Here is a 26905-nt window from a genome sequence, read left to right on the forward strand (position 1 = left end):
CAGAAGCAAAGGGGCCCTGCCACACTCCCCTACATAGGGGTAGGAGAAGTGTACAAGATGCCCAGCTGGGAGGAAATTGGTCCTTTCCTTTTCCCCATGTGGTGCTAGTGTCATTCCTTGTTTTAACTGTGTTCTAGGACTAGCCCCTTCTTTTGGGGAACTGATGGCCTGTTGAGCTGCCTGTAAGCAAAGGGTTTGTAATTCTGTTCTTTGCCAACACCACAGTCCTGCTGTAGGAGACAGCTTAGTGACACTGCACAGACAAACGGAGGCATTTCAGTGTTTCCCAAGTTCCGTTGCTAACTTCAGACATAGGCAAAATATAACTACTATAAAGGTGTCTGGGAAATGTCAACGCTCATATCACAGTGAAAGCAAGCGTCAGCGCTGCCAGGGTGTCAGACTGAGGGGAGCCTAAGGCTAAGCCCTCCCTCCCCAGCATGTCTGAAGAAGGCCTTTGTAATGGAACATCAGTGTCCTAACGACTGAACGCATGTCGCAGTCTTGATGTGCAGCTATCTCAGGAGGAAGCCAGGACTGATACAGACAAGGAAAAATTGTCTCCGCTCCCACCTCCAACTGTAGCCCCTTTACCCCGTCTGCATCTCCCCTGCCCGCCCCACGGCCCTGCTCCTAGCTCAGGGACATGGGGGTGTGGTCCTCAAAAGTTTGTGGACTGCTGTCCTAGAACTTGGGCTCAGTCAAGTGCAGAAAACAGCTGTTTTTTAATCATCAAATCAAAATCCTGCAACATTGGAACAAATTCCAAATGTCAACACATGGATAAGGATATTGTGCAGGACAACGGTGGCTTTGTCCTCAAAGAGTGTCAGTTCTCTCATCTTCAGTTACACTGTTATGAGCAAAATAGATCACCTCAAAAGAAATAAATAGTTCCTTACCTCTTCTCTTCAGCTACTCTACAGCCTTGCCTCTGCCTACAGTTTGTTCTAGGCCATCTATTGGGAAGAGTTTAACACATCTGTTTCTTTATCTATAGCACTTTAGTATCTTAGAATTATAGAACTGGAAGGGATCTCGAGAGGTCATCCAGTCCAGTCCCCTGCACTCAAGGCAGGACTAAGTATTATCTAGACCATCCCTGACAGGTGTTTGTCCAACCTGCTTTTAAAAATCCCCAATGATGGAGATTCCACAACTTTCCACAAATCTTGTGGGTTCTTTAAATTGAATCATTCATTTTTTAATCAAAACACACACTTGATCTATAAAACCTTTCAATATTAATGCACCAAAAGTTGATTTAAAAGAAAACCCTGCACCATGTCCCTTATGTGATGCATTTGACTTAGACAGTCCTTCCACATCACAGCAAAGGATCCTTCCAATAAGCAGGAAGAAGCTATAAAATGGGGAAGTGACATCATCACTTGGCTTCACTCCTATTCCCCCCTCCTCCCCAGCTCAACACCTGGAAGCACGTCTGGAGGATAAAGACTTTGAATGGGGGAGGGTTGTCCCATCCTGGAAAGGAGTTCCAACCTGAGTATGGAGGAGTCAAGTCCTGTCTAGTTAATAGAACTCAGATTGCAAATTTGTTTTATTTCTTAGGTAACCAACTGTGATCTGCATGCTATTACTTATAATCCCTTAAAATCTATCTTTCTATGGTTAATAAATCTGTTTTTATATATATATATATATATATATATATATATATAACCTAAAACTGTGTTGTTTGAAGTGTAAAGGAAAATCTGCTCAGGAACAGGGGCTAGTGCATTGTCCTCTCCACATTGAAGGAGGGGCGGACTGGGTCATAAACTTACACTGGTCAGGCTTCTGACCTGGGCAAGACGGTACAGTTCTGGGGTCCTAGGCTGGGGAGCTGTGGGGAATTGGCTGGGACCTCTCTACTATTGGTTCATGAGTGGCTGGCAAAAGTATTCATGTAACTCAGCTGGTGTGTCCCTGCCTGTGAATGTTTGTGTGAGTGCAGGACCTGGAGGGGAGTTGCAGCTTGTCACATAATCACAGTGTGAGAGGGAGCCCAGGTTGTTAAGACAGAGGCTCAGCGGCACCCCAGTTCCAGGTTGCACCGCAGGGAACCTATCACAGCAAGCACACTGATGACTCTCAGTAAAATACTCTCTGAGGCAACAGCCACACCGTACAACAAGAGAGAGATGCCTTAACATCCTGCATCTCAAGCTGAAGGCGTGAAAATAAGGCATTCTTGAAAACAGTGCATAAGAAGCAAGTGCACATTAAATACCACAATAATAGAGAGTAGAAACACAGCTCATAAGAGATAAAGGAACAACTGGAAACACAGTTGAGACCCCTTCTGGTTCCCTACACTGGACCAGATGAGCTCTTTGCTGGTATCAGAAAGACGTGAGCAGGCCAGCTTGCAGAGAGGGCTGCAGAATGTAGCTGGGGGCTGCTATTTCAAAATGGCTAGAGAAAAACAGTCCAGTCCATCTGGTAGTGGATCAGTAAAAAGAACTTTCAGGGCAAGGATAAGCGACCTAGGAACTGTAGTGCAGAGTTCGCAAGTGCATGGTGGCAGAGGTTCTCTTCAAAGAGCAGATAGATGTCAGCTTCAGCTCAGCCACCAAACTTCACAAGTGCCAATCTCCTAACTGCCATGAGAAGAAGTGGCCAGGGGAAGGGGGTTCTGCCATGTTTACATCAAATTCTGTTGAGTGCTTCCTTCGAATTAACTTTGCTGGGTGATATTAAATGTTTGTAAATACTCTCTGCAAAATTCACATCTCTCCAACGTCCTAACAGGCAGAAACTGAAGCCAGATGCTGTCTCCTGGAACATAAAACTACAATCCAAGATGTGACATGATCTTTTGCTAAACCTTATATCCCATTATCCTGATGGGCATGGAGATTTCCTTGGGGAGGAAAGCTTATGTAGTGAAGCTGCACTCCCTTCCACTGCTTTGAGACCCAACTAGCAAAACCAATCATTGGCAGGTTCAGAGTTAATTGTATCATCATCTGCCTTGAACGCAGCATCCACCAGTGACAAGTCACCAACCTGAGTGGAGTTTTCCTTAATGATATATCATCTGAGTAGTTGAAGAACGCTTCATCTGGCACTGGCAGCTTTGCGTTCAGCAGGATTGAAGTGCAGAGTCCCTGACGGTGCAATAAGCGACCAAAGCAGAGTAAATAATTGTGGTGGGACACTGTCCAGAGCCAGGCATTACTGACCTATCCCTAGAGCATTCTCACTAGTCATGTGTCAGTGAGATGCACAATGCAACGCTGTTTATCTAAGTCCTTCTTACAGGAGCGGGGTCTGAATAACAAGCATAGCTTGCTCTAATAAAGACTATTAGAGTCTTAAGTTTCAGTTTCCCATATTACTACAGCACTGTTCATTCTCTGGGTCTAGAGATCCCTGTGCACAAGTCTCAGTTCTGGGGAGATCCCAGCATTGGGGTGCGCTGTGTACGTGCACTGGTCTCGATCCTAGGAGGATCACAGTGTTTGGGCATAAGGTCTGTAGTGCACTAGTCTCAGGGGATTGCAGTGTTTGGGAGCACAAACTGCATGCTCTGGTCTCGGTCTCAGGTGGAATCGCAGTGTTTGGGCTCATGGTCTCCTGGCCCTGAGCTGAGTCTTGGTTGGATACCAGTGTCTGGGTTCCTGAGTTCCAGGCCCTGATCTTGATGGAATCCCAGCTTTTTTTATTAGACAAGAGATGCCTGAGGCCTCACTGGTCTCCACAGTGAGAAAGGGAGCTGGGGCATTAGTCTGAAGAGCAACGAAGGACAGATCGAGGGAGACAAAACTCTTCCCAATGTGTGAGAGTAGTGGGAGGATGGGATGCTGCCTGTGACCAGCACTGGCACTGTGCTGAGAGCCTGGGGACACAGAGGCTGTAACAGTGTTCTCCAAAGAATTACATGGTTCAGGTTGTGCCTTGTGTGGGGTTTGAGAGCCCTTCTCTCACCCAAGGAAGCAGACACACTTAGCCCCCAGAACTTGATGTCTGAGGACAAAATAATTTTACTTAAACAATAACTTCGATTGATGGCAGTTTTCAAAGAGGTTTCCTGGCCCAGAGATGGTTTTATGCTCTCAGACTGGACAACCATTATGCAGGAGGAGCACAAGCAAGATCCCTCAGAGAGCAGCGGCTCTGCCTGAGAAGCTGCTGCAGTGGGGAGAAGTTTGTGTTTAATCTTTCCTGATAGTGGCAGTGGGATTTTCACTTCCACATGCACAGCCAGTATCAGAGTCTTCTCTGTTAAATCCCAGTTTGGTTCAACCCTTTGGGCACAGAGGCAGGATTGCCACCTTGTCCCTTGTCTCAGTCTTTGCAACCCTTTGATGTGGATGACTCCCAGTAAATTCTGCACATATATATGTATTCCACAACCTGGTACTCACTATGCCCCATAGAGAATATCAGACTGTGTATTCTCTGCTCCCTGAGGTCTGCGTGTTAGTTTCAGCCTCTACAGCATATGAGGGCAGAGCCTGTGAGAACTGCATGACTCCCATCATTAGAAAATTAATCTTCAAAACACAATCATAGAATCATTTGAGCCATCATTTTCTGATCTGTGGCATGGCCAAAAACCAGAGACTCATCTCCTTCAGTCTTGCATCTGAAGAAGTGAGGTTCTTACCCACGAAAGCTTATGCTCCCAATACTTCTGTTAGTCTTAAAGGTGCCGCAGGACCCTCTGTTGCTTTTTACAGATTCAGACTAACACGGCTACCCCTCTGATACTTGACTCCTTAAGAAAAGTGATTGAAGTCACAAATAGGAATAGGTTTGCAGGCATCTGCAGGATTGCGCAATGGAAACATACGCACTGGTTAAATCTGTTCTGTTTTTCTTTTTAGATTTTACCAAGCTGAATACAAGCTGCTTAGGAGACAGAAATCCTAAAGCTATTCTAAAACTGCCAATAAGAGAGATATTATGGGAATAATTGCTCACACCTGAGATCCTTGTGTGACTAAGTTGGAAATGGACTTCCCCTTTGGTGAGCTTACTTGGCATATGAGAGATTTTATTAACCCTGCCTTCTTCCTCCAGTAGTATCTGTAGCAGGAGTCATTAAGGGTGTTAAACAATGTAGTGTAAACCAAAATGTTCCTCTGCATTAGTTAAATTCAAATCAAAGTTTAAACTACGTGAATATTTTCAAGTTATAAATTCCCCTTGAAATCCTTCCCCCCCAAGTCTATGCAGTTGACAGCAGGGCTAGGATTTAGAGCAGTACAATTAAGGCAAACAGAGAAAAGAACATGTAGAGGAAATCACAGATCTGTTCTATCCATGGAATGAATCCACATGGATTTAGACCTTATTATAGTAAGCTAGCATTTGCTCTTCTAAGCCCTGGGAAAAGTTGCTGGCCCTTTAAATAAACTGGTGTTTTGCTGCATTCAGAGTATTGTGCATGAAGGCGGAGGCCTCTGATAAGCCATGGTTAGTGTAATTATTCAATCTTTTTCCCTGAAGGGCCTCTGCATTGCAGCTGTCCTTTCTTTTTTTTTTTTTTTTATTGCTGTTAGCAATGCCCTAGTTTGTTCTCTGCTGCAGTCCCCATCCTCCACTTCCCCCACATCTCCACATCACACACACTTCCATTTCATAAGGAGTTCTAATTGAGAGTTTGCCCACTAGCCAGCACCCTGGGCTCACAGACAAGCTACAGGACAAAGGAAACTGCATTCCCAGTCATAGTGGCCATTTCCCACCCCTCCGCCATCTAAATTCACTAGTATTCCCAGGGAACTGAGCAGCGGGATTTTTAAATTTTTCCCTCCCCCTTTCTCTGTAATGAAAAGATGATTAATGGCTGCAGGGGACTGAGCTTTTCATCACAGCAGCTCCAGCTCCTGCTGGCAAAGACAGCTACAGGCATTATCCCAAGCACTGCTTGGCAGATCAGGATTTTCTAACACCAGTGAACTGCATGGTTCCTATATGCAAAGATGTCTCTGGTTTAATACGAATAGCAGGGGCAACTCAGGAGCACCGTTCCTCATCACTAACAGAGAATCTTCCCTAAATACTCCAGGACAAGACGACTATGTTTTCCTTGAGATTATTTTCAATATCAAGATTGTCTGTACAAGGATGCCTGTTTTGGGGGGGGACATATAGGGTGGGATGTCCCAGTTCTCTGTGCATGTGTGTTCAGGGCCGTCCAGAGGATTCAGGGGACCTGGGGTCTTCGGCGAATTGCCGCCGAAGACCCGGAGCGGAAGAAGCTCTAGGGGCCCAGGCCCCACGAGAGTTTTCCGGGGCCCCCAGAGCGAGTGAAGGATCCCGCTCCAGGGGCCCCGAAAAACTCTCGTGGGGGCTCCTGCGGGGCCTGGGGCAAATTGCCCCACTTGCCCCCCCCTCTGGGCGGCCCTGTGTGTGTTTTGGTCTAATTTGCTATGGGAGGTCTCTTGAGGGTTTCACTTGCACTGAGACATTGGCACATTCACAAAATTACTCTGTGCACCTGATAGAGAGACTTCAGATAAATTTGTGTGCTGAACTAGTTTAAAAAAACCATAAGAAATAAAAGAAAGGGACTCTGCACTTTTACTATGAGTATCCTGATAAACACATAATGGTCCATAATGTTACAGTGTTGGAAATGATTTTGCTCTTTCTAATCTAGCAGCTAAACTGATTAATTCCATCTGAGGAGAGACCAATGGAGTTTGTTGCTGACACCCATCTTCTTAGTGTAGATGGACCCTTACAATACTAGTGTCCCAGCCACTTTCCTGATAAAGAATCTGCCAACCTACATCCCCCTTGCAGTTTCAGTTGGATGTGGTATTCTTCACCTCCCTGCCCTAAACTGCTGTGAACTGTTGTCCAAGTAGGTACCCTGTGCTGGGACACATGTCGCAGTGCCCAACACTGGAGGGTGTGTATGCACTACAAGAAAGTGAGGCCAGGGGATCTAAGACACAAACTGTGCAGATAAAGGAGTGCCAATACTGTGGACTACTAAACATAGTAAATCAGAATTTGTACAGTCTAGTGCTCAGTCACAAATATGTGCAGCAGTTATTAAAGGCTCCAAATCCTCCTTCCCACTCTTCCTGGCTCTTTCCAGAGCAATTTGCCTCCTGGTTTCATGAGCTTTAAATCCACATACATGCCAATGAAGGCTAGTTTTGCCCAAGCTTCCATTCTAGGTGTGTTTTCCCCCTGGCAAATTTTCTCCTTTCAGGTCCCCTGATTCACAATTTCCATTTCTCCCTGCTTGTTTCTCAGTTTTACTAAGCCTGAGGCCAAAGTATACATTTGCTCTTGCATATGTCAGCCATGTAAATGGGTACGCTGACCACTGCTGCAAGTTAATTAGGCTCATTCTGACTAACCCATGGTTACACAGTCATTTTTTAATGACTGGTCAAAACATGAAATATCAAGAAACTGATTGTTTGGATAACTACTTCTCAGCCAGTCCAGAGAACTTTTATCACTCAACAGCTCTGCCTCTCTTTGCACATAAGCAAAGTGGTGTGACCAGGATGCTGGGAACCTTCATTCCCCGGTTAATTCCTTCGCATCAAACACATTCAAAATCTGGCACAGGTAGAAACTTAGACCTGGTAGTTTATAGTTTGGCAAGCACAGCTCACACTCAGAAGGAAGCCAGCCAAAGCTGTCAATTTTCTGTAATTATAAATCAGCAAAGATTAAGTGAGCCTTATAAATTAACTTTTATTAAAAGTACAACAATCAGAATGGAGACCTTTGATTAGTAAGACTAACTCTAATAACCCTCACTCAGATCATGTGCTGGGATCAGCAGAAAAGCTGGAATAGCTATAAGAGGTTTTAGAATTTCTTTGTTCTGTTTGAACTGAATGGATCTGTCCTTTGCTGTCACAATGTGCTCAGACCCTGCCATCTGGCCCCCTTTCCACTCTTTGCCTCAGGACCCAAACTCTTCAGCTGAGATGCTAGCGAGAAACTGAACTAGATACTCTTAGTCTTAGTGTAATAACTGCGGCTCATTTCTATCCATCTCCCTCCTGACCCTATCCTCTTGTCTCTGCACCTCTTTTCATCATATCCTTATTTAGGTTTAGTCCTGGCTCCAGGTCTGGCCCTGCCCTGGGGACTATTTCCAGCAAGAGCCTCCTCCCCTGTGCCAAGTTTCTTCCCTTTACCCCTGCCCAGATCCTTTCTCACTAACCTGGGATCTACTGATAGTCACAGGAATTATGTACCAGCAGGACAGTTTAAAAGGTAATGAAGGTAAATGCTTAGCCTCTGAAGGAACTCAACATCCCCTCTTCCCATCTTTAGCTCTCCATAGTCTTCAGTAATTTAACTTCCACTGCAACAAAAGGGGCCATCAGCTCAAGTAGCATTAACTCATTTGGGTCTCCCATCCCAGCTCCCCAAAATCTAACCTGATGCCTGCTGGTTAAAATTCAATGAAGACAATAAGCCCATCTAAGAAAGAAAACAGATGCACAATCTTAGCAACCAACATGTACATAAGGGATTTGATTATACTATGAAGGCTGAGTGCTACTTTGACCTATGATCAGCTTGCTCCATTGTGGGTGAATACCCCCATCCGCTCTTCCAGGTAAAAGTCAATGGGATTTAGGAGCCTAGGTCACTTTTGAAAATCAGACAAAGGGTCTGTCTCCACTGCAGCTGGGAGAGTGCCTCCTGGCCCAGACAGACAGGCTCATGCTAGCTCAGCTTGAGTTAGCGTACTATAACTAACAGTGTAGATGTTGCAGCTCCAGTAGAGACTCAAACTAGCCACCCAAACTCAGACCTAGGGGGTCTGGTGGGATTGACAACTTGAGCTGCCACTCAACTGCAACATCCTCCCTGCTGGTTTCAGTGCTCTGGCTCGAGCTGAGCTCGCGAGAGTCTGTCTACTCACCCTGGGAGACTCGCGGCCAGCTGCAATGTACACATACTCCTAATCAACGAGGCCTTGCAATGCTGAGTGGAGTAATGCCTAAATACATTTAAAAACCTGGGCCTAAGCTCTTTGAGGCAGTGATTTTTCTGCCTTTCTGTTTGTACAACTCCCAGTGCCATGCGATGGGCCCATGATTCTGATGGGGGCCTTAGGGTGTTACCACAGTATCCATAATGATGATAACAATATTGCTTCCTGAACCTGCACTGCAGCTATTATACGGCTCTTAGCACTAGGTGCCCCTTAAACTTGGGTGAAGGGATTTCACACTATGGGGACCCCTGAGACAGGATCTTTCCACACATTTCAACATAATGACAATAACTTAGCAAGACACAAAAGAGCAGCCAACAGATAGAGCGTGACAAGCCCATAAATAAATCGTGTGTGTGCATCAGAAATATATGACTCATCCTGCCAAGGAAGAGAGACGATTAACACAGCTAAGAGAATCAGACAGAGCAGACAAAAAGGAAAGGCTGCACCACCAATCAGCAAGAAGTAACATGCACAGTGATGTCCATCTCAGACAGAACAGATGAGCATGAGCCAAGCTACCCAGGACACTAAATGCTCCTCCTGTGCAGCACAGTGGGGTTCCTTCTTCTCCTCACACCTTCCATGACCCTACAGAATCTTCTGCCACATGGCAAAATCCTGAGGAACCAACCCATTACCTGAGTTCATCAGCACCAGTGATAGCCTGATGCCTACAAATCTCTCCTTGTACAGTGCAGCCACCCACATGTAACAGGCACCCTTTTCCAGCTCAGTGAAAAACATCTATAGCACATGCTGACTGCATGATTTTCAAATGCTCAGAACATAGTAAAATCAAACTCAGTTTCCTCCTCTGGCACATGGTCACACACGGCTCCTCATCAAGGGCTATTTCCCGGCCTCAAACTGTTTTGCTGATAGAACTCTACATGGAAAGGTCATAAGCATGTTTGCATTCTGACTACAGAAAGAGTGATTTTTCCACATGCTCACCCTGCTCAAAAATGACTGATCCAGTAATGCCAAGACTTCCCAAAAGTTGCTTTTGGGTACAGACAAGACCTCGAAAATGTAGCCCCTCCCCCCCAATCAGAAAGTTATGAGAAACTGAAACCATGAGCACTCCGATAGTTTGGTGATGTGGGTGGGTGATTGGGTAGGTAGGTAGACAGAACTTGTGACCAGTACACTGTGTGACCCTACGCCCCACATTCTTCATATAGGTAGTGTTATGATATGAATATGGCGTAACTAAGATGTGTTCTGTGCAAGTGAGGTATCAGTGGAACAGTTATGATTTACTGAATATGATTATCCTATTTGTATGTATGTATCTTTTCTGTATGTGAAGTTATGAAGTTTTGCTATGTATGTATTACTGAAATATATTATGAGGTTGGGAACACCCACGAGCAGCCTTTCAGGTACAACAGTAAAAAGAATATCTCTTTCCACACTGAGGGAGGGGGCGAATTTCAATGAGCTCACGCTGTACAGTTCTCTGTGCAGCGCAAGACAATGCAATTTTGGGGTTTACTCTCCAGAGGAGGAGTGCACGTGCATGCTGGGCAATTCCTTAGGTGAAAGCCTTCCCATGCAGAGCTGATTCCAGTGTTTGTGTCTTTCTGCAGCTGGGTGTGTCCCTACCTGTGTGTGTGCCAGAGGAGGCTTGAGGGCCTGGCTTAGCAGGACAGGGTGAGGGAGCCCAGGCTGGTGGAACAGGCAGGCTCAGTGATACCCCAGTACATCAGGTGGCACTCCAGAAGGGGGGGCAACCCATCACAGGTGGGTAGATACGTAGACAGAACTTGTGACCAGTATACTGCTATAATAATGGGGAATCATAGAAAGATAATGTAACAGACCACCAAAATCACACACACACAGGTTCAGAGGAATTATCTTTTCTTGGCTTTTCTGGCTCAAATGCAGCTCGTACATACATATCACTCTCTCAGAAAGCAACCTAAAGTGGTTTCTACTGAGCTTTCTCTTGCATTCATTTTTATCTGTCTGAGTTATTTGTAATGCATCAACCACGATAGTCTCTAGGTGCCATAATATATGCTCTGCCATTACAAGACACCAGAGCTAGGCAACTTGCCCCATCTGACTGTCTCATCTAATCAAGCTCAGACTCATCATACACCATAAAGAAAGAACCTGATAAAGTTTGGGACTATCCAGATAGAGCAGAGAAGGCTGCCAAAGGCTTCTATGGACAATTTCCAAGCACAAGCTCCTGCTGGTTTGTGGCCAGTCTAAATCAGACTTGAGGCTGAGTTCAGGTGCTTCTGCAGTTTCAGTTGAAACAGTTCTAATTATTAGTCATGTCCAATGTGAATGTATTATACAGCCAATCACACTAGTAAACGTATTCTACTTCAGACTGTTTTAATTATAACAACTCTCTTATTTTTTAAAATATCCAATAAAGATGCCTCTAAAGGTGAATTTCCAAAAGCAAATGTTGTGTAATGATTGCCACATCTTTAGCAGACAGACAGAATAGTATGAGGTTAATTGACTAAAGCAATGGTTTTTAACCTGTGCTCCATGGACCCCTGGAGGTCTGTAGACTATGTCTAACATTTCCAAAGGGGTCCACACCTCCATTCAAAAATTTTTAGGGGTCCGCAAATGAAAAAATGTTGAAAACCACTGGACTAAAGAGTTAACAGAACCAGTATATTAACCCATTATTTCCCATGTTCCAGTCTCCAATATGGCATATGTTGCATAAGTACAAGCTACTTCTCCCTTGACTTCTTTTATATAACTTACATCAGTTCTCTCTCTTTATTAGCTACTGGTTCTCTGAATAGTGGGGATTTTGCTAAATCAGATTTGCCCAATGGATTATATGAGAATACAAAAATCGTCAAATGAATGGATCAACAAACAGTGATGTTAGGACTTTTTCTAAAACTAGACAGAATACATTGCAGTGCCTAGCAAATCAAGACTCTCTCGTGAACTAAGGGATGAAAAAATGGTAACCTTTCCATGGTCTCTTTCCAGACTGTCAAGGTTGCTAACACAAATCAGTTACTTTCCCCAGGTCTCCAGGGCCTGAGCTGGAAGGCACATCTCCTGGGCAATCACAGACAGGAAGAGAAATGAAGTGGCTGTCCAGTTAGTTAATGTTGGCAACTTGCCTAATGCTTAGCTGAAGAGAAAACCAATAAACTTCCAGCAGTCAATGTTTTACAAAAATAACTTGAGACCAGTCACTGGATCAGTTGCTTCCTGGGTGCATTCAATAGCAGCTGCAAATCTCTTCTCTTTCTTTCTCAACAGGTTTTACACCTGCTGGCAGCATGTATTTTATGTGGCAACTCAGTTCTCCCTGGCAGGTATGCGGAACCCTTGAGAGTAGAGAACTCCCCTGGTTCCCTTTCTATACTTCTTACAACCCTATTCTGCTGCAATCGGTCTCTTTTAATAGAATTTTTGAGGGGCACAGAATTACGAGATAAATATTAAGGGTAAAGCACATGTTCCCATTGAGGTTGCCAATAATTTATCAGCTCTGACATCTAGCAAAACGTAACCACATTCTATTGTGGTCAGTCAAATCAAGGCAAGAGAGATGGACTCAGCTTCAGACTGCCTGGCTAGTAACTAATGATTTTATAGTTTGTACCCCATTCCCACTAAGAATGGGGGATGAGGCAGCATCTTAGAATCTTTGAGAAAAAAAGCATGTCCTTGAACCATACATGCCAAAGAACGTCTACCTCGTCCCTGCTCACAGATGTTGTGCAGGCCCATGAGAATTAGACTGCAATGGGATCCGAGACTCTCAGTTGCTGGGCATAATCTATGTCTGCACTGTTTAATAAATCACGATTTTAAAGTGAGATTTGGACACCATAAATACCACAGATTGTATCCATCAGATCTGCGGGTCCTGAATGCATTCAGAAGGTGTGGATCAGCCCTGCCTTGCTCTTGGAGATTCTCTCTCTAGGCACTGACTAGACTCACCATCTTCCCATCTGTATTTTGTTTAGTTCAGTGGTTTTCAAATCTGGGGTCTGCCGACTAGGTCTAAGATTTCCAAAGGGGTCCGCACCTCAATTTGAAATTTTTTAGGGGTCCACAAATGAAAAAAAGGTTGAAAACCACTGGGTTAGTTACACAGACTTTACACAGCACAGAAAGGGGGAACAAATGGGACATTTTAGAATTTTTCCTGACAAGACGAAGCTCAGAGTTCTGACAGAAGGAGCAGCATGCCTGGGGCTGGCCCTGACAGTGGTGACCACTCAGGCCCCTTTCTTTGGGACAGTCAGTTTGCTATTACACAGGAAGCATCCTCCCCTCCCCCCGAAAATGGATCAAACTTTGGGCCACAGGCTCCCCAGCTAAATAGTTTGTTCACACCAAAAAGACACTGAGAAATTTCAGCAAATGTTCTCCGAAATGGAGTAATATTGAAACAATGAGCAAGAGAAACTCAGTACAGCTAAGACTCACCTCCTTTCCCCACCCCCACATGAGGAGCTGCTCTCTTTACTCCACTGTACCCACGTGTGGTAAACTTTGTTAAGGGACACTGAATATACTCCTTACCATCCAAGGACAGCCAGTCATGCTGGGAGGAAGGCAGGGTTGGTAGAGCTCTGGCTTTATATTCAAACACCACAGAGTTGGAGATGATCTGATTGTTGAAGGCAACTTGCAGAGTCACGAGCCCGGTATCATGAGCTAAAAACAAAGAACAAGTGGTAAGAACAGGGATTTGTCTGCAGGAATGCATGATTCAGTTTTGTTCTACGGCTCTTGTCATATGCAAAGGGAGAGAGCAAGAGCAGAAAGGGCATCTGAGAACAGTGTTTCTGTGCTTTGCACAGCTGGAAAGTCAAAGATGTTTATCAGGTTCATCTAACCTGGAGATATGCTGTAGACTGCAGACTCCATTGGCAGATTGACACAGATTGCACGTATGTTGGAGTGATTAAAAGATTAATAAATAACTCAGTATTACGTTATTACAAACTTTCCTCTGACGCTACAGTGAAGTTGTTTTTTCATGCACATCAAGCCAAATACTAAGCTCCAGTGCGAGGCCATACAAAGCCTCTGCAAAGAACCTGAAAGTGTCATACCTGATTAAGACCAAAGAGAAGGTACAGAAACTATGACATCTCCATGGGAGATGTAAAGGGACAGTAAGTGCAGCTCCTGGTTCCAGTTAAAGTTTAATGTTCTATGTTAAAAGGAAAAAACAAGACATTATTTTAAAACTAATTAATTCAAGGCTTCTAAATGAAAACTGGGATATGAGTTTACTAATGCACATCAACTCTCCAAAGTGCTGCTCGAATAATCTATGGGACAACACACACCCAGTGGTGCAGCCCATAGAATACAAGGAAGCTCTCCTATGGATACTCTGGGGTGTCTCTGTTGTATTAACAGAAATAGCTTTGTACATGTGAGGAGAGCTTCCTTGGTATTCTATTTGCTATTATTACATATAAAACGTATACAGAAACTTTACATAAGAACAAACTGCTTATAAAAGTGGAAAGAATGATGCTGAGGGATGAAGCTCCACAGCTGATTGGGCAAGAAGTCTGGAGAAAGGGGGCTGATGCTGATAATCTTCCTGTCTTTGTTTTTACTAGGAACATGGAGGTCAGTTCTCCATCCGGGCTCATGAAGGACAGGCACACTCTGTCCATGTACTTCACTGGGAGTTTTGTCTGAGTAAGCACTACCTGGGCTCAATGTGGTTTTAAATATTCTTTTAGAAATTAGCTATCTAATGACAAAAGTGTATTGCCATTGCCATTCTAGCTATGCCATGGAGGGAGCTGCTCCACTGACTTAATAGCTTAGACAGGACACTCTAGTCACCACAGTGGAAAAACCGTCATGGTAGGTGTTACTTGCATCTGTTTCGCTGGGGATCCAGGGATTTCTATGGAGCAGTTTACACCAATTCTCAGCTCCCTTTTGAAATTCTCCAGGCCTAGAGGAATTCACAGCTCAGGATCTTGTGTGTAACTTACTGCATTTAGGTATCAAAACAGCAGTTAATTAATTGGTGCTTCCCTCGTGTCACTCTCTAGATTTACAATTTACTCAATTTTGGTGCTCTTAGTAAAAGTATACAAGTTACAGCTGGGCTCTGTCCAGGTAATTTAGATAGATTAAAATCACAGATGCATGACTGCTGACCCCTAAACAACTTTAATTAATAGTTCTCCAAGCTGGATATAGGTCATCTTAAAGTACTGCCAGTGACTCTTTCTTATACTCCCCAAAACAACCACACAACAGATTTGGGAAACAGAATAAAAACCCGTGTCATATACCGTGGGCTCAGTTCTCTATTGCCTTGCACCTGATACAGCTGAGTGTAAGACACCATCACCAATGTGAGAGAGAGAGAAGTTTTAATTTGATTTTGTTTATATTCACCGTGTTTTTGTAAAAATGACAACACAAGGTACAAGGCAGAGGAGAGTCAGGACCAGAGCTGTTAATTGCTTCCGAAGAATAATCCTGATTAAGGTAGTTCCCAGTCCCGGCTGGTCTCTCCAATCAGCTCATTCTCCTGGTACCTTTCCAAGCATCTTTCCTGCTGCCCAGGGCCGGTGCAAGGAAGTTTCGCACCCAAGCGAAACTTCCACCTTGCGCCCCCCCCCCAGCCCTGCGGCAGCTCCTCCCCCCTCCGCCCTGAGGCGCCCCCCCCCCGGGGAGCTGTACAGCAGCTCCCCACCCCAGCTCACCTCTGCTCCGCCTCCTCCCCGAGCATGCCGCCCCCGCTCTAATTCTCCTCCCCTCCCAGGCTTGTGGTGCCAAACAGCTGATTGGCGCTGCAAGCCTGGGAGGCGGGAGAAGTGGAGCAGCGGAGCAGAGGTGAGCTGGGGTGGGGAGCCCTGCGGCAACTTCCCTCCACCCCCCGCCCTGAGGCACCCCCACCCGCGACAGCTCCCCACCCCCCTGTCCCGGGGAGCCGTGTGGCAGCTCCCCACCCCAGCTCACCTCTGCTCCGCCTCCTCCCCGAGCACGCCGGCCCCGCTCTAATTTTCCTCCCCTCCCAGGCTTGCGGCGCCGAACAGCTGATTGGTGCTGCAAGCCTGGGAGGCAGGAGAAGTGGAGCGGCCGCTGCGCTGGGAGAGGGAGTCTGAGCCGCACGTGTCAGCGCGCCGCTGGCAGCGCAGCCCAGCCCAGGAACACTGTAAAAAAAAATTGAGGGCACCATTTTTTGGCACCTCCAAATCTTGGCACCCTAGGCAACCGCCTAGTTTGCCTTAATGGTAGCACCGGCCCTGCTGCTGCCCTGAGTGCAAATGGGTCAGAGGGGTCCTTAGCTGGCATCATCTTCTTTGTCTTTGACTGCTGCTTTCCCCATGGTTTTTTGGAGCCTTAGAGAAAAGTGGGTCTGAACACAGTGCTAGGAGCTAGGTGCTGGCTCTGACCCTAATTCCTTCTGTGGCTTCAATAAGACATGACGCTCTCTGCCTCAGTTGACCCATCAGTAAAATGAGGGTGATAATACTTACTTACCTGCCTCTCAAAGGTGTTATGAGGATTCATTAATTAACATTCATTTGTAGAGTGTTTAGAAGATGGAAAGTGCCATATAAGGGGCAATTATTAATAATATTACTTAAACTTCAGAAGTCTTCAGAGACTTTAATTTTCCCATAATTTCTTATGATCTTTTAAACTCAATGGCTTGGTTGTTTTTTTAATGTAATGCAGAAGACAAATGACATGGAAGTTCTCTCTCTCTGATACTCTTTTGGTCATGCTGGTGATACTTTATCTTGCCAAAAACAACAAGGACTCTGGTGGCACCTTAAAGACTAACAGATTTATTTGGGCATAAGCTTTCGTGGGTAAAAACCTCACTTCTTCGGAGGTTTTTACCCACGAAAGCTTATGCCCAAATAAATCTGTTAGTCTTTAAGGTGCCACCAGACTCCTTGTTGTTTTTGTAGATACAGACTAACACGGCTACCCCCTGATACTTTATCTTGCCAGTTTTTTATTTCCTTCTGCAGGCACTTGCTTTGCTACACTTTATTTCTTAATCAATCAATGATCTTAATATCTTTTGTGTCTTTTCACTTGCTGAATATTTTTCTTTTTTTTCTTCTTGATCTCTTACCCTGAAAAAGCAATACTTGTCTAATCACTATAAACAGAGCCTATTTGGGTGGTTTGGACATTTTGCAGCATATATTAAATCTGCACTCTGCTGTTAGGGTTTAAAACATGGATTCGCTCTATTCTAATTAACTTTTTTATTATTTGTATTCAATCTATTTGTCTATATCTCTGTTACTTTCCTTTAAAGTTCCCCCACTTGACGTGAAAGTAGTTGTGTTCTAAGATTAACTATTCTGTTTTTCTGATTAAATCATACTCTGATTTTCCAGTTTGCTTATCCAGCTTTGTCACTTATTAGAGCCAGAGGGAGATGCAATGCGTTCATCAAAGGTAAACACAATTCCAGCTGAAGGGGGCACAATCTGCCATGCAGAAATGGGGGAAACAGCCCTGGATGAATCCCAGGGCTGGGATACCAGTACCCTAATTCCATTCCAAGTGCACAGAGTCTCTGGTTTTCTTCATTCCTCCTGCCCTGTGATAGATTAGTTTGAGGCATACCCTGCAATGACACACAATCTATCATGTAACGCATCAGGGAAGGATGTAGGGAAATCATCCTCGCTGGCCTCTCCCCTTAGAGTGAGTCAGGATGTCTGCCCATTTGCAGCACAAGAAGCAGAAGACCCCAGTCTTTTGGGAGAAACTTATTTTTTAGCTATAATATGAGTGAAGTGCTTTAACGATGCAGGAGATGACAGTTCCCTGACCCACAGAATTCGCCATCTTACTAGTTCACACACAGCTTGGTGCCACAAGATGGAGACAGTTGGGTGAGAAAGTGAGAGATGCATCAAGGATGGCTGCCAATGCCAGGGAAGGGGAGCATCTGGGAGGAGAGGAAGCAGCTGAGGTCACCAAGACTTTAGTGCTGGCCTACATGGTCAGCTGGTGCACAGCAGGCTAGCGTGCTGTGCATACACACCCTGGCTTGCTGCAGAGAAGCCCTTAGAGAAGAAAGCCAGGCTGTATGGGCGAGTCTCAAAGAAGGCCCCACATCTAGAGATGAAGCAGCCACACTTGTGGAGTTAGAACGTGATGGATCAGTGCCAGGCCTTAATGACACCACTTTTGCCAGCACTGCCCTGCTAGATCACCCCCATTTCACTGACAGGTCAACTCCACCCGTCCCATATTATTGGGGTGAGTATTCCAGTCCCACCCGCACCTCTCTCAAATTCTTGCTGAAAGGTCAGTTCTTTGATGCTCCTCACTATAATCCACATGAAATGCTTCTTCCCTCGTCATTACACTAGGAGAAGAGTTCGATCAGAGCTAAAGAAGGGTTATACACCTCCCCGGGGCTCCTGGTCCATCTGCCCTCAATGTGTCTGCTTTAGACAGTAAGCCCTGGGCGCAGGGACTGCCTTGATCTCCGTATCCTGTGCAGCACTTACCACACTGGCAGTGCTTGGATCAGTCAGAACAGTGTCGGGGGCTCAGCGCTGTCACATCAGGCCCATCACACTGTACACTGGCCAGGACTTGCTGTGGCTCGCAGTGAGGGCCAGGCACCGTAACTGAATGCAAGAGACCCCTCACATGGGTAAGTGCTACCCAGCACGAGAGCGCTGTACTGGGCTCAGAGGATTGTTCACAGAACTGCTGCACTATATGTACAAGTCCACAGCTATTGTGACTGCTCTGCAATGTGACCTGGATGTACATCCTCTCTGTCACCCCCACCTTCCACCTGCTGCTCCCCAGAACATTTACTAAGTGTCATTATTTCTCCTATTCATTTCAGTAAGCTGGGTAAACACATACTTTGGCTCAGCTCTCTGCTGAGTAATGCTAACACGAACACCCATGGTTAGGTTCATGCCCTGATACTCGCTGCCCGGCTGGCTGAGCTGGGTTCATATGGCACAGTCCAGTCATTATATCACCAGCTGCATGAGATGGGCATACCTTACCTGGGCAGTAACAGCGCAGCACCCCTGGCTGTATTAAAGATGCAGGCACTGAGATCTGATCAAACAGACAGCTGTAGTTATTGCTGGCTTCCTGCCAGGGGCCTGTGATTAGGACTTTCACGCCTCCCTACAAGGAAAAGGACAGGAAAGAGAAGAAATAGCATTACAAAGGAAGCATTCCCCAGGGTGGTGCATGCACTTAAACTTGGAACCATGGGCCAAAAAGAGCATCATGAGAGACAACAGAAAACCAAGGCCAGGAAGCAGGAATCCTCCAATACAGGCTGACGTCCAGTGCTGGTTCTCACAGTGTTGCCAAGTCACTAGCTAAGTGTCTTTGCAACTGACATTGCTCTGGCTATATCACTGCATGGGTTAGCAAGGGCCCCATTGCCTCAGGCCTTTATAGTTTCATGATCAGATTGTCTAGAGTACCCTTGGGCCTCTAAATCTCACCCTGGGGTGCAGGGTTGTTCCCCTAGCAACTTCCTTCTCTTCGCTCCTCCTGCACCCTCTCCCAAAGGTATAACCATGTGCTGTGCTTCACTGCCTTGATCACAACAGACTCTGCACGGCATTCTGCTGCCCTTGGCACTCAATGTGCGCCTGGTTGAAATGGGTTGCAGACACACAAACAAAACTTCTACAACTCAAGTCAGGTGGCTGAGCAGCATACATTTCAGCCTTGCCTTGGGGATGGGGAGGAACCCCTCTGATTGGCAGCTTTCCTTTTTGCACTGCCTCCTGAGATGAAAGCAGCCAATCAGAGATGCTGAGGGAGTGAGGCAGGAGCAAACAGAGCAGAGATGCTGAGGGTAGTTTTGCTCCCTCCTTCCCCTCCTGTGCGTAAGGGGAGGGCTTTTCTGCTCCTTTCCCCTCCCCTTCTCTTTCCCTCCCTACAACACTCAGCCTGAGAAGGGGAGCGGGGACCCCACTGCAGCCCCACAGACCCCAGGAGTTGCAGGAGAAGCAGAAGTGGGGCTGGAGGCAGAATTGATGTTGGGAGGGGGGGAGAGGGGGACAGGCAGATGTGATTTGCTTTCATTTCTGTAGAAAATGATGCACTCCCAGCTTTTTCGGACGACTTTAAGCACTGGCTGCCCTGACTGCCACCATCTATTCTGCAGAAACAACAGGGAACCCTCGAGTCCCTCCTAATGCTAGTGGAAGGTCACCCACCGAACACAGCAGAGCACACAACACATGTCACATCCTAAGCCATGCCACACACCAGACCTGAGGGTAGATCATGGCGTTCGAGTGGACTGGGGGGAGGATAAATGAAATCTGGCTCATTTATGGGGCAGGGACGTGTGTGCAAATCACCAAGAGCTTCCATCGGACCTGGAACTAGGGATCGAGCTGATGCAGCTGGATAAGGAAGGACACAGATACTAAGACACTTGGGTTCCACAGAGATGGTGTGTAAGTATCTAGACACACAAACAAGTAGACAGATAAATATGCTGCAGTGGTGTGTCCCACCAGGGACTTTTGAAATCTGGGTCAAGCGTATTTCAGACCTTTCCGCTTTCCTTGTGGAGGCTCCAGAGAGCTCTGTGTCTATGCCATACATCTGATCGGGGAGGGAAAATTCAAGTTCATGATGTGGCCTTGTAATGCACACAAGTGAAAGGAGGCACCAGTGTTGATCTTTCAACCACACTGTATTAGCTCTGCCCAGAGAAAAGCCGCACTGACCCCTTCACAGATCATGCTGCTAGTGAAAAATGACAGCTTTATGGGCAACTCTGCAGAGAACAAATGGCTTCTGGGACACTGAGTTGTTTTTTGCGGCACCGTATCAGCTGCAGTTTGAAGCACCTGCCAATGATATTGGAGATTTTGTATATAAAATGTAACAGGTAAGCAGCACACATGGCACTAAATGATAATGGCTCAGCAAAGCAAACCAGCTCTTTCTCCAGGAACAAGTGAGCTCCAGGCAGCCTCAACTTCTGTTTCAGACGTGCTCCTATTAAGCCCCAGTAACAACAAGGCTTTGTCCTTCTGCAGGTCCTTTCAGCCTAGAACCTTAAAGTGCTTTACACACATTGATTAATTCAGCATCACAACTCCCTTTAAGACACATCAGTATAATCCCCATTGTACAAATAAGGAAACTGAGGCACAGAGGAAGAGATGTGTCCAAGGACAAACAGAGTAAGTGGCAAAGTTTGTAATAGAATCGAGGAGGCTGATGTATTATCATCTATATCACAGTAGCACCTAGGAGCCTCAGTCATGGAGTGCGTGCAAGGTGCTCTAGAAACACAGACTAAAGCCATGGTCCCTGTTCCTGGCACTCTAACCCACCAAATCAAACTCCCCTGCTACAGCTGGGACTGGAACCCAGGAGTCTGGATTCCCAAGCCCCTGTTCTAAGCATCTAAACATCTCTTGCAAGTGCACAGTAGCACTGCTGTGCCACGCAGAGAGCAGGCAACTTCCCCAGCTATCTTGGGCCATGGGGCCAGGCAGGGCTTGATCCAAAAGCAGCCCCTTTAGTTTTCACTCAAACATCCCCCACTCCCTAGCTCTCAATGCCCTTGTGTTCGAGGCAACAGATCCTCTGGCAAGGACTGAATGTAGCTCTCTCTGAGGCATTATCTCCATGCATCTGCCATGGCCAGCAGAGCACAACGATTGTCTCTGGTGCCAGAGGCGGAGTTTCCTGATGACCCAGGGATGGAAGCACTGCGCTTGAGTTTCAGTTTTGGATCTCTGTCTGTTTCAGGGCTGCTGGGTTGGCAATCAGTAGAGGGAGCCATCTGCCTGTGGCTCAGGCCTCAAGAAGAGCCATAGGGCTCTTCTCTTTACCAAGTCCTTTTGGTTCAGGAGCTCAATGCTTCCTAGCTGCCCTGAGGGAACTGCACTGGTTCTGTTCCTCAGCTGCACCTCTGTTGGAGGCTCTACGCTTCCAGGGGAACAGCTTGGACAGGCATATGGGGAGAGGGCAGAAAGGAGAATTCCCTCCTCTTGGATATTCAGCTTGCAAAGTATCTCACACCTAGCCAGTAGATAAAATACTGCAGAGAAGGCAAGGTTATATTTAGGGGACTGGGAGCCCATCCAAAAGTTGAGATGCTCTAACAAAATCAGGGTGTCATTGCCACCTAATGACCTGCCTGGAGTGCTGTGTAGCAAGTACCTTTAAGTCTGCTGCATCCAGACATTTTTCTTATGAGAAGGGTTTCCTCCCCAATATAAGAAAGTGGAGCTGAAGACCAGGGCACCTGAAATACCAATGGAGAACCTAGTCTGTGACACGGTTCAGGTTGACATAAGCTTCCCATTGTGACCCCTTACTTTGCCAAACCAAACCAATCTGCTGGAAATGGCATAGCTGTGGACTTATGCTAGAAGCAGGAAGCCTGCCAAACAATCACCTGGGCGACTGGATGATCACAGTGCTAAAGGAGCACTCAAGGAAGACACAAGGCCATTGCGGAGAAGCTAAATTAATTCTTTGCATTGGTCTTCATTGCAGAGGATGTGAGGGAAATTCCTATGCCCGAGCCATTCCTTTTAGGTGACAAATCTGAGGAAGTGTCCCAGACTGAGGTGTCAACAGAGGAGTTTTTAGAACAAACCAATACATTAAAAAGTAAGTCACCAGGACCAGATGGTATTCATTCAAGAGTTTTAAAGGAATTCAAATATGAAATTGCAGAACTACTAACTGTGGGATGTAACCTATCGCTTAAATCAGATTCTGCACCAGATGATTGGTGGCTAGCTAATGTAATGCCTATTTTTAAAAAAGGCCCCAGAGGTGATCCTGAAAATTACAGCCTGGTAAGCCTAACTTCAGTACTAGGCAAAGTGGTTGAAATGACAGAAAAGAACAGAATTATCAGACACATACCGGTAGATGAACGTTATGTTGGGGAAGAGTCAACATGGCTTTTGTAAAGGGAAATCATGTATTGCTAATCTATTCGAATTCTTTGATGGAGTCAATAAACATGTGGACAAGGGGGATCCAGTGGACACAGTGTACTTGGACTTTCAGAAAGCCTTTGACAAGGTCCCTCACCAAAGGCTCTTAAGCAAAGTAGTCAGTCAAGGAATAAGCGGGAAGGTCCTCTCATGGATCAGTAACTGGTTAAAGGGTAGGAAACAAAGGATAGGGAATAAATGGTAATTTTTCAGAGTAGAGAGGAGTAAATAGCAGGGTCTGCCGAGGATCTAAACTGGGATCAGGGCTGTTCCTAAATGATCTGGAAAAAGAGGTAAACAGGGAGGTGGAAAAGTTTGCTGATGACATAAAATTACTCAAGATAGTTAAGTCCAAAGCTGACTGTGAAGAGTTACAAAGGGATCTTACAAAACTGGGCAACTAGGCAAGAAAATGGCAGATGAAATTCAGTGTTGATAAATTCAAAGTAATGCACATTGGAAAACATGATCCCACCTATACCTACAAAATGATGGGTCTAAATTAGCTGTTACCACTCAAGAAGAGATCTTGGAGTCATTATGGATAGTTCTCTGAAAATGTCTGCTCAATTTGTAGTGGCAGTCAAAAAGGCTAGCAGAATGTTAGGAACGATTAGAAAAGGGATAGCCAATAAGACAGAAAATATCATAATGCTGCTATATAAATCCGTATGTAACAGAGTGCTTGGAGGCCCAGGTGGCCTAGTGGCTGGCATGCTTGATGGCCCCTTGTTTCCCTGGTCAAGGTGCCTCAGTCTTTCAGGCAGTGGGGCTCGGACAGTGGTTCTCAAATTATTGTACTGGTGACCCCTTACACATAGCAAGCCTCTGAGTGCGCCCCCCCTTATACATTAAAAACACTTCTTTATATATTTAACACCATTATAAATGCTGGAGGCAAAGCGGGGTTTGGGATGGAAGCTGACCGCTCGCGACCCCCCCATGTAGTAACCTCAGGACCCCCTGAGGGGTCCTGACCCCCAGTTTGAGAATCCCTGGGCTAGGAGGTCCTAGGCCCTCCCACTCTACCAGGTCCCAGCCCAGGGCCCTGTGTGAGATGACCCCTGAACAGGGGGCACTCCAAGCAGGAAGTCTAAATCCACTGCCCCGGGCTTCTTCCTACCAGAGTCCCTTCAGTTTGGGGAATGGTCCCGATAGTCCAATGTGCTGGTGTGGCTTGCCTCCCATGGTGCACTCTTGTAGATCTTCGGCCCTGCTGTGGGACCATCTCTTTCAGGCAGGGCAGCTGTAAGTTTGGTGCATCCAAACCCCACAATGTCTCTGGGCTGCAGTCCCCTAGTTACCTCAGTTATCAGAGGCTATTAGGTCTCCTCCACAGTTTCCCTTGACTGGGAGACAGAACTTGCTCCTTGGTGGCTGCCTTGCCGGCAGGTTACTGGTCTTTCCTATTAGATAAGGTGCTAGCTAGCTCCTGCCTCTTCACTAGTCAGCACTGACCTGGCCCCGGTCTCTCCTTTTCTACACTCTTCAGGCCTGGCATTGGCTGCAGCTATAATAGGACGGGGCTAGCTGGGCCAAAGGGATCTCTTTATCTCTGCCATGCTGGTGGGCAGTTTCTCCAATTCATCACATCATGGTACACCCACACCTTGTCACCCCACCTCAAAAAATATATTAGAATTAGAAAAAGTACAGAGAAGGGCAACAAAAATGAGGGTATGGAACAGCTTCCTTATGGGGAGAGATTAAAAAGACAGACTGTTCAGCATGGATAAGAGATGACAAAGGGCACCAAAAGTATAACTGGGTTCAAAATAAGAATTAGGTAAGTTCATGGAGGATAGGTCCATCAATGGCTATTAGTCAAGAGGGTGAGGGATACAACCCCTGGCTCTGGATATCCTTAATCCTCTGACTGCCAGAAGCTGGGACTGGGTGATGGGATGGATCACTTGATAAATTGCCCTGTTCTGTTCATTCCCTCTGAAGCATCTGGCACCATCCTCTGTCGGAAGATGCATACTGGGCTAGATGGACCATTGGACTAATCCAGCATGGCCGTTCTTATGTAATATTTTTCTGGAAATGTTTAGTCAAAGTGTCTGGGGGTGAGCTTGCTTCTTGCATTTATTCCCCAAGTGTATTTGTAATGGCTTCAACCTGAAAGGGAGTAGTTTGTGCCAGGGGAGTATTTGGCAAGCACTGTACTGCTGCCTCGTATTTACAAATAGGAAAACTGAGAATAGGCCCAGATTCAGCATAGCAGGTGCCAAGCAAATTGCTTGAGTCAGTGCTCTTTCTCTGTCTCTCATTTTCTCCAGCTATAAACTGGAATAATAATACATCCCATGTAGATAGCTAGAAACCTCTTTTTACCAGGATCCCCTCACTGAGCAAATCTTCAATGTTTTAAAAACCCTAAGGAAATTTTCAGGCAAGAAATGTCATTAAGCTGGAGTTAAAATTGAAAATTAAAAAACAAAAATTCACCTCGCCTTTCAGGAATCCAGCCCATCCTTTCATCTCTTCAGATAATGTTTTGGTTTTCTCTCTATATAAAAGCACGAAATTTCCCGACATTCTGAATGTAAGGTTCAATGAAAGGAGCAATGGCAAATGTGTTATCAAGGGCACCCAAGCAGCTGTGCCCCTTGGATCACCGCTTGAGAACACCAAGAATCTTGGAAATAATGTGGTCCTTAGAAAACACACTGTGTATTCTCATACTCCTCCAGTTTAGGCTTAGTGACTCCAGAGGCCCCTCCACCTCACACCCACTAGCTCATTCTGCCCAGGAAAGAATGCCATCCAAGACAGGGCTAAAGTGTCAGTGCGGTATCACTCAGTGGAATAAGTGCGGAACAGGCCAAAGGGAAGTGAGTGGAGCAGGGAGCAGAAGAACAGGAGGAAAGGGGCAGGGGAATCTTGACTCCTCTTCTCTTTTCTTGGTCCTGGCAGAGCACTTAAGAACTCACCGGAGTCTCCGAATCCCTTCCATTCACAGTCTCACCTTTCCCAGAAACACGCCTTTCCTTGCTCCCTGCACACACATTTTCAGCAGTTCAACATCCAACTCTATTACATTCCTCCACCCACAAAATCAAATCACCTGCCTTCCCATCTTTGCTCTTCTGCTGAGCCAAGAGGGTAGGGGGCTAGTGTGAGGTTGTGGGAGGAGTTACTCCCTTTGCAGACCTCTCTGGATCAATCATCCCAGAATCCTTTGGGAGAAAGCCACTTGCATCATTAGCTGCCTTGTTCCCAACTTTGCTTCCTTCTCTTATCGTTATTTATTTTATTTCCCAAGAAACAATATAGGGTTTGTGGGACCCCTGAGGAGAGACCCAGGGCACAGGTTTTTCAGGTCACAGTCCATATGGGTGGGTGAGTGGCTCCCAGGAGCCAAGGGTGTAGAGGAAGGACATACAGCAGACAGCCGCAGGTCATGGATGGTGGGAGCTGACAGCCAGACCCCCCTGAATGAAGGCAGCCAGAGCGCACTCACTGTCCTGAGCCATGCACACAGTCTGCTTTTCTTTTCTTCCCCTTTGGTGTTAGTGGCAATAAAATGCATGGGCCCCTTTAAAGGGCCCAGTCTGGCTATACAAGCTCAGACATGTTAAGGGGTCATTGTGGCCTGGCCCAGGTCAGGGCTGAAGAGTTACTACTGATGCCTTATGTGCATTCAGCACATTTAAATACCTCCTCTAGGATGTGTGCTTCCCTCATCCCCAACGCACACACTGCTGCAGCAGGGACCCAGTAATGGCCCCTCATGACCACGTCTCTGAAAACTCCACTGGGACCCATGGGAAGGAGCAGTTACTGTGTAACTACTACAGCAACCAGAAACAAAGAGAAGCAAAGTGCATACTGACCTCCAGGGGAGCATCTTCTCTGCCCCCTCCTGTGCTCTGGTGGGAAGCACCTCCTCTGTTGATCCTGCAGCCCCAGACTAAGGTCACACTCCATCACACACGCTCTAAAATGGGCCACAAATAGCGCTCCCCTCTGGGAGGGGCCATACCACCTCCACATT

At 46.2% G+C, this 26905-nt stretch overlaps 1 protein-coding gene across 1 annotated transcript in view; it reads right to left on the reverse strand.

Moving 5' to 3' along the window:
* The window catches only part of CAMTA1 (calmodulin binding transcription activator 1), an 878634-nt gene that overhangs the window by 80024 nt on the left and 771705 nt on the right, over positions 1–26905 (reverse strand). The window contains exons 9-10 of the mRNA XM_024207910.2: positions 18964–19090; positions 13490–13624 (exon numbers count right to left, since the gene is read on the reverse strand). Of these exons, the coding sequence (XP_024063678.2) occupies positions 13490–13624; positions 18964–19090 (262 nt within the window). The remainder of the gene's footprint in view (positions 1–13489; positions 13625–18963; positions 19091–26905) is intronic.

Source organism: Terrapene carolina, unplaced genomic scaffold (assembly GCF_002925995.2).
Source record: "Terrapene carolina triunguis isolate 2854851 unplaced genomic scaffold, T_m_triunguis-2.0 Scaffold714, whole genome shotgun sequence".
NCBI lineage: Eukaryota > Metazoa > Chordata > Testudines > Emydidae > Terrapene > Terrapene triunguis.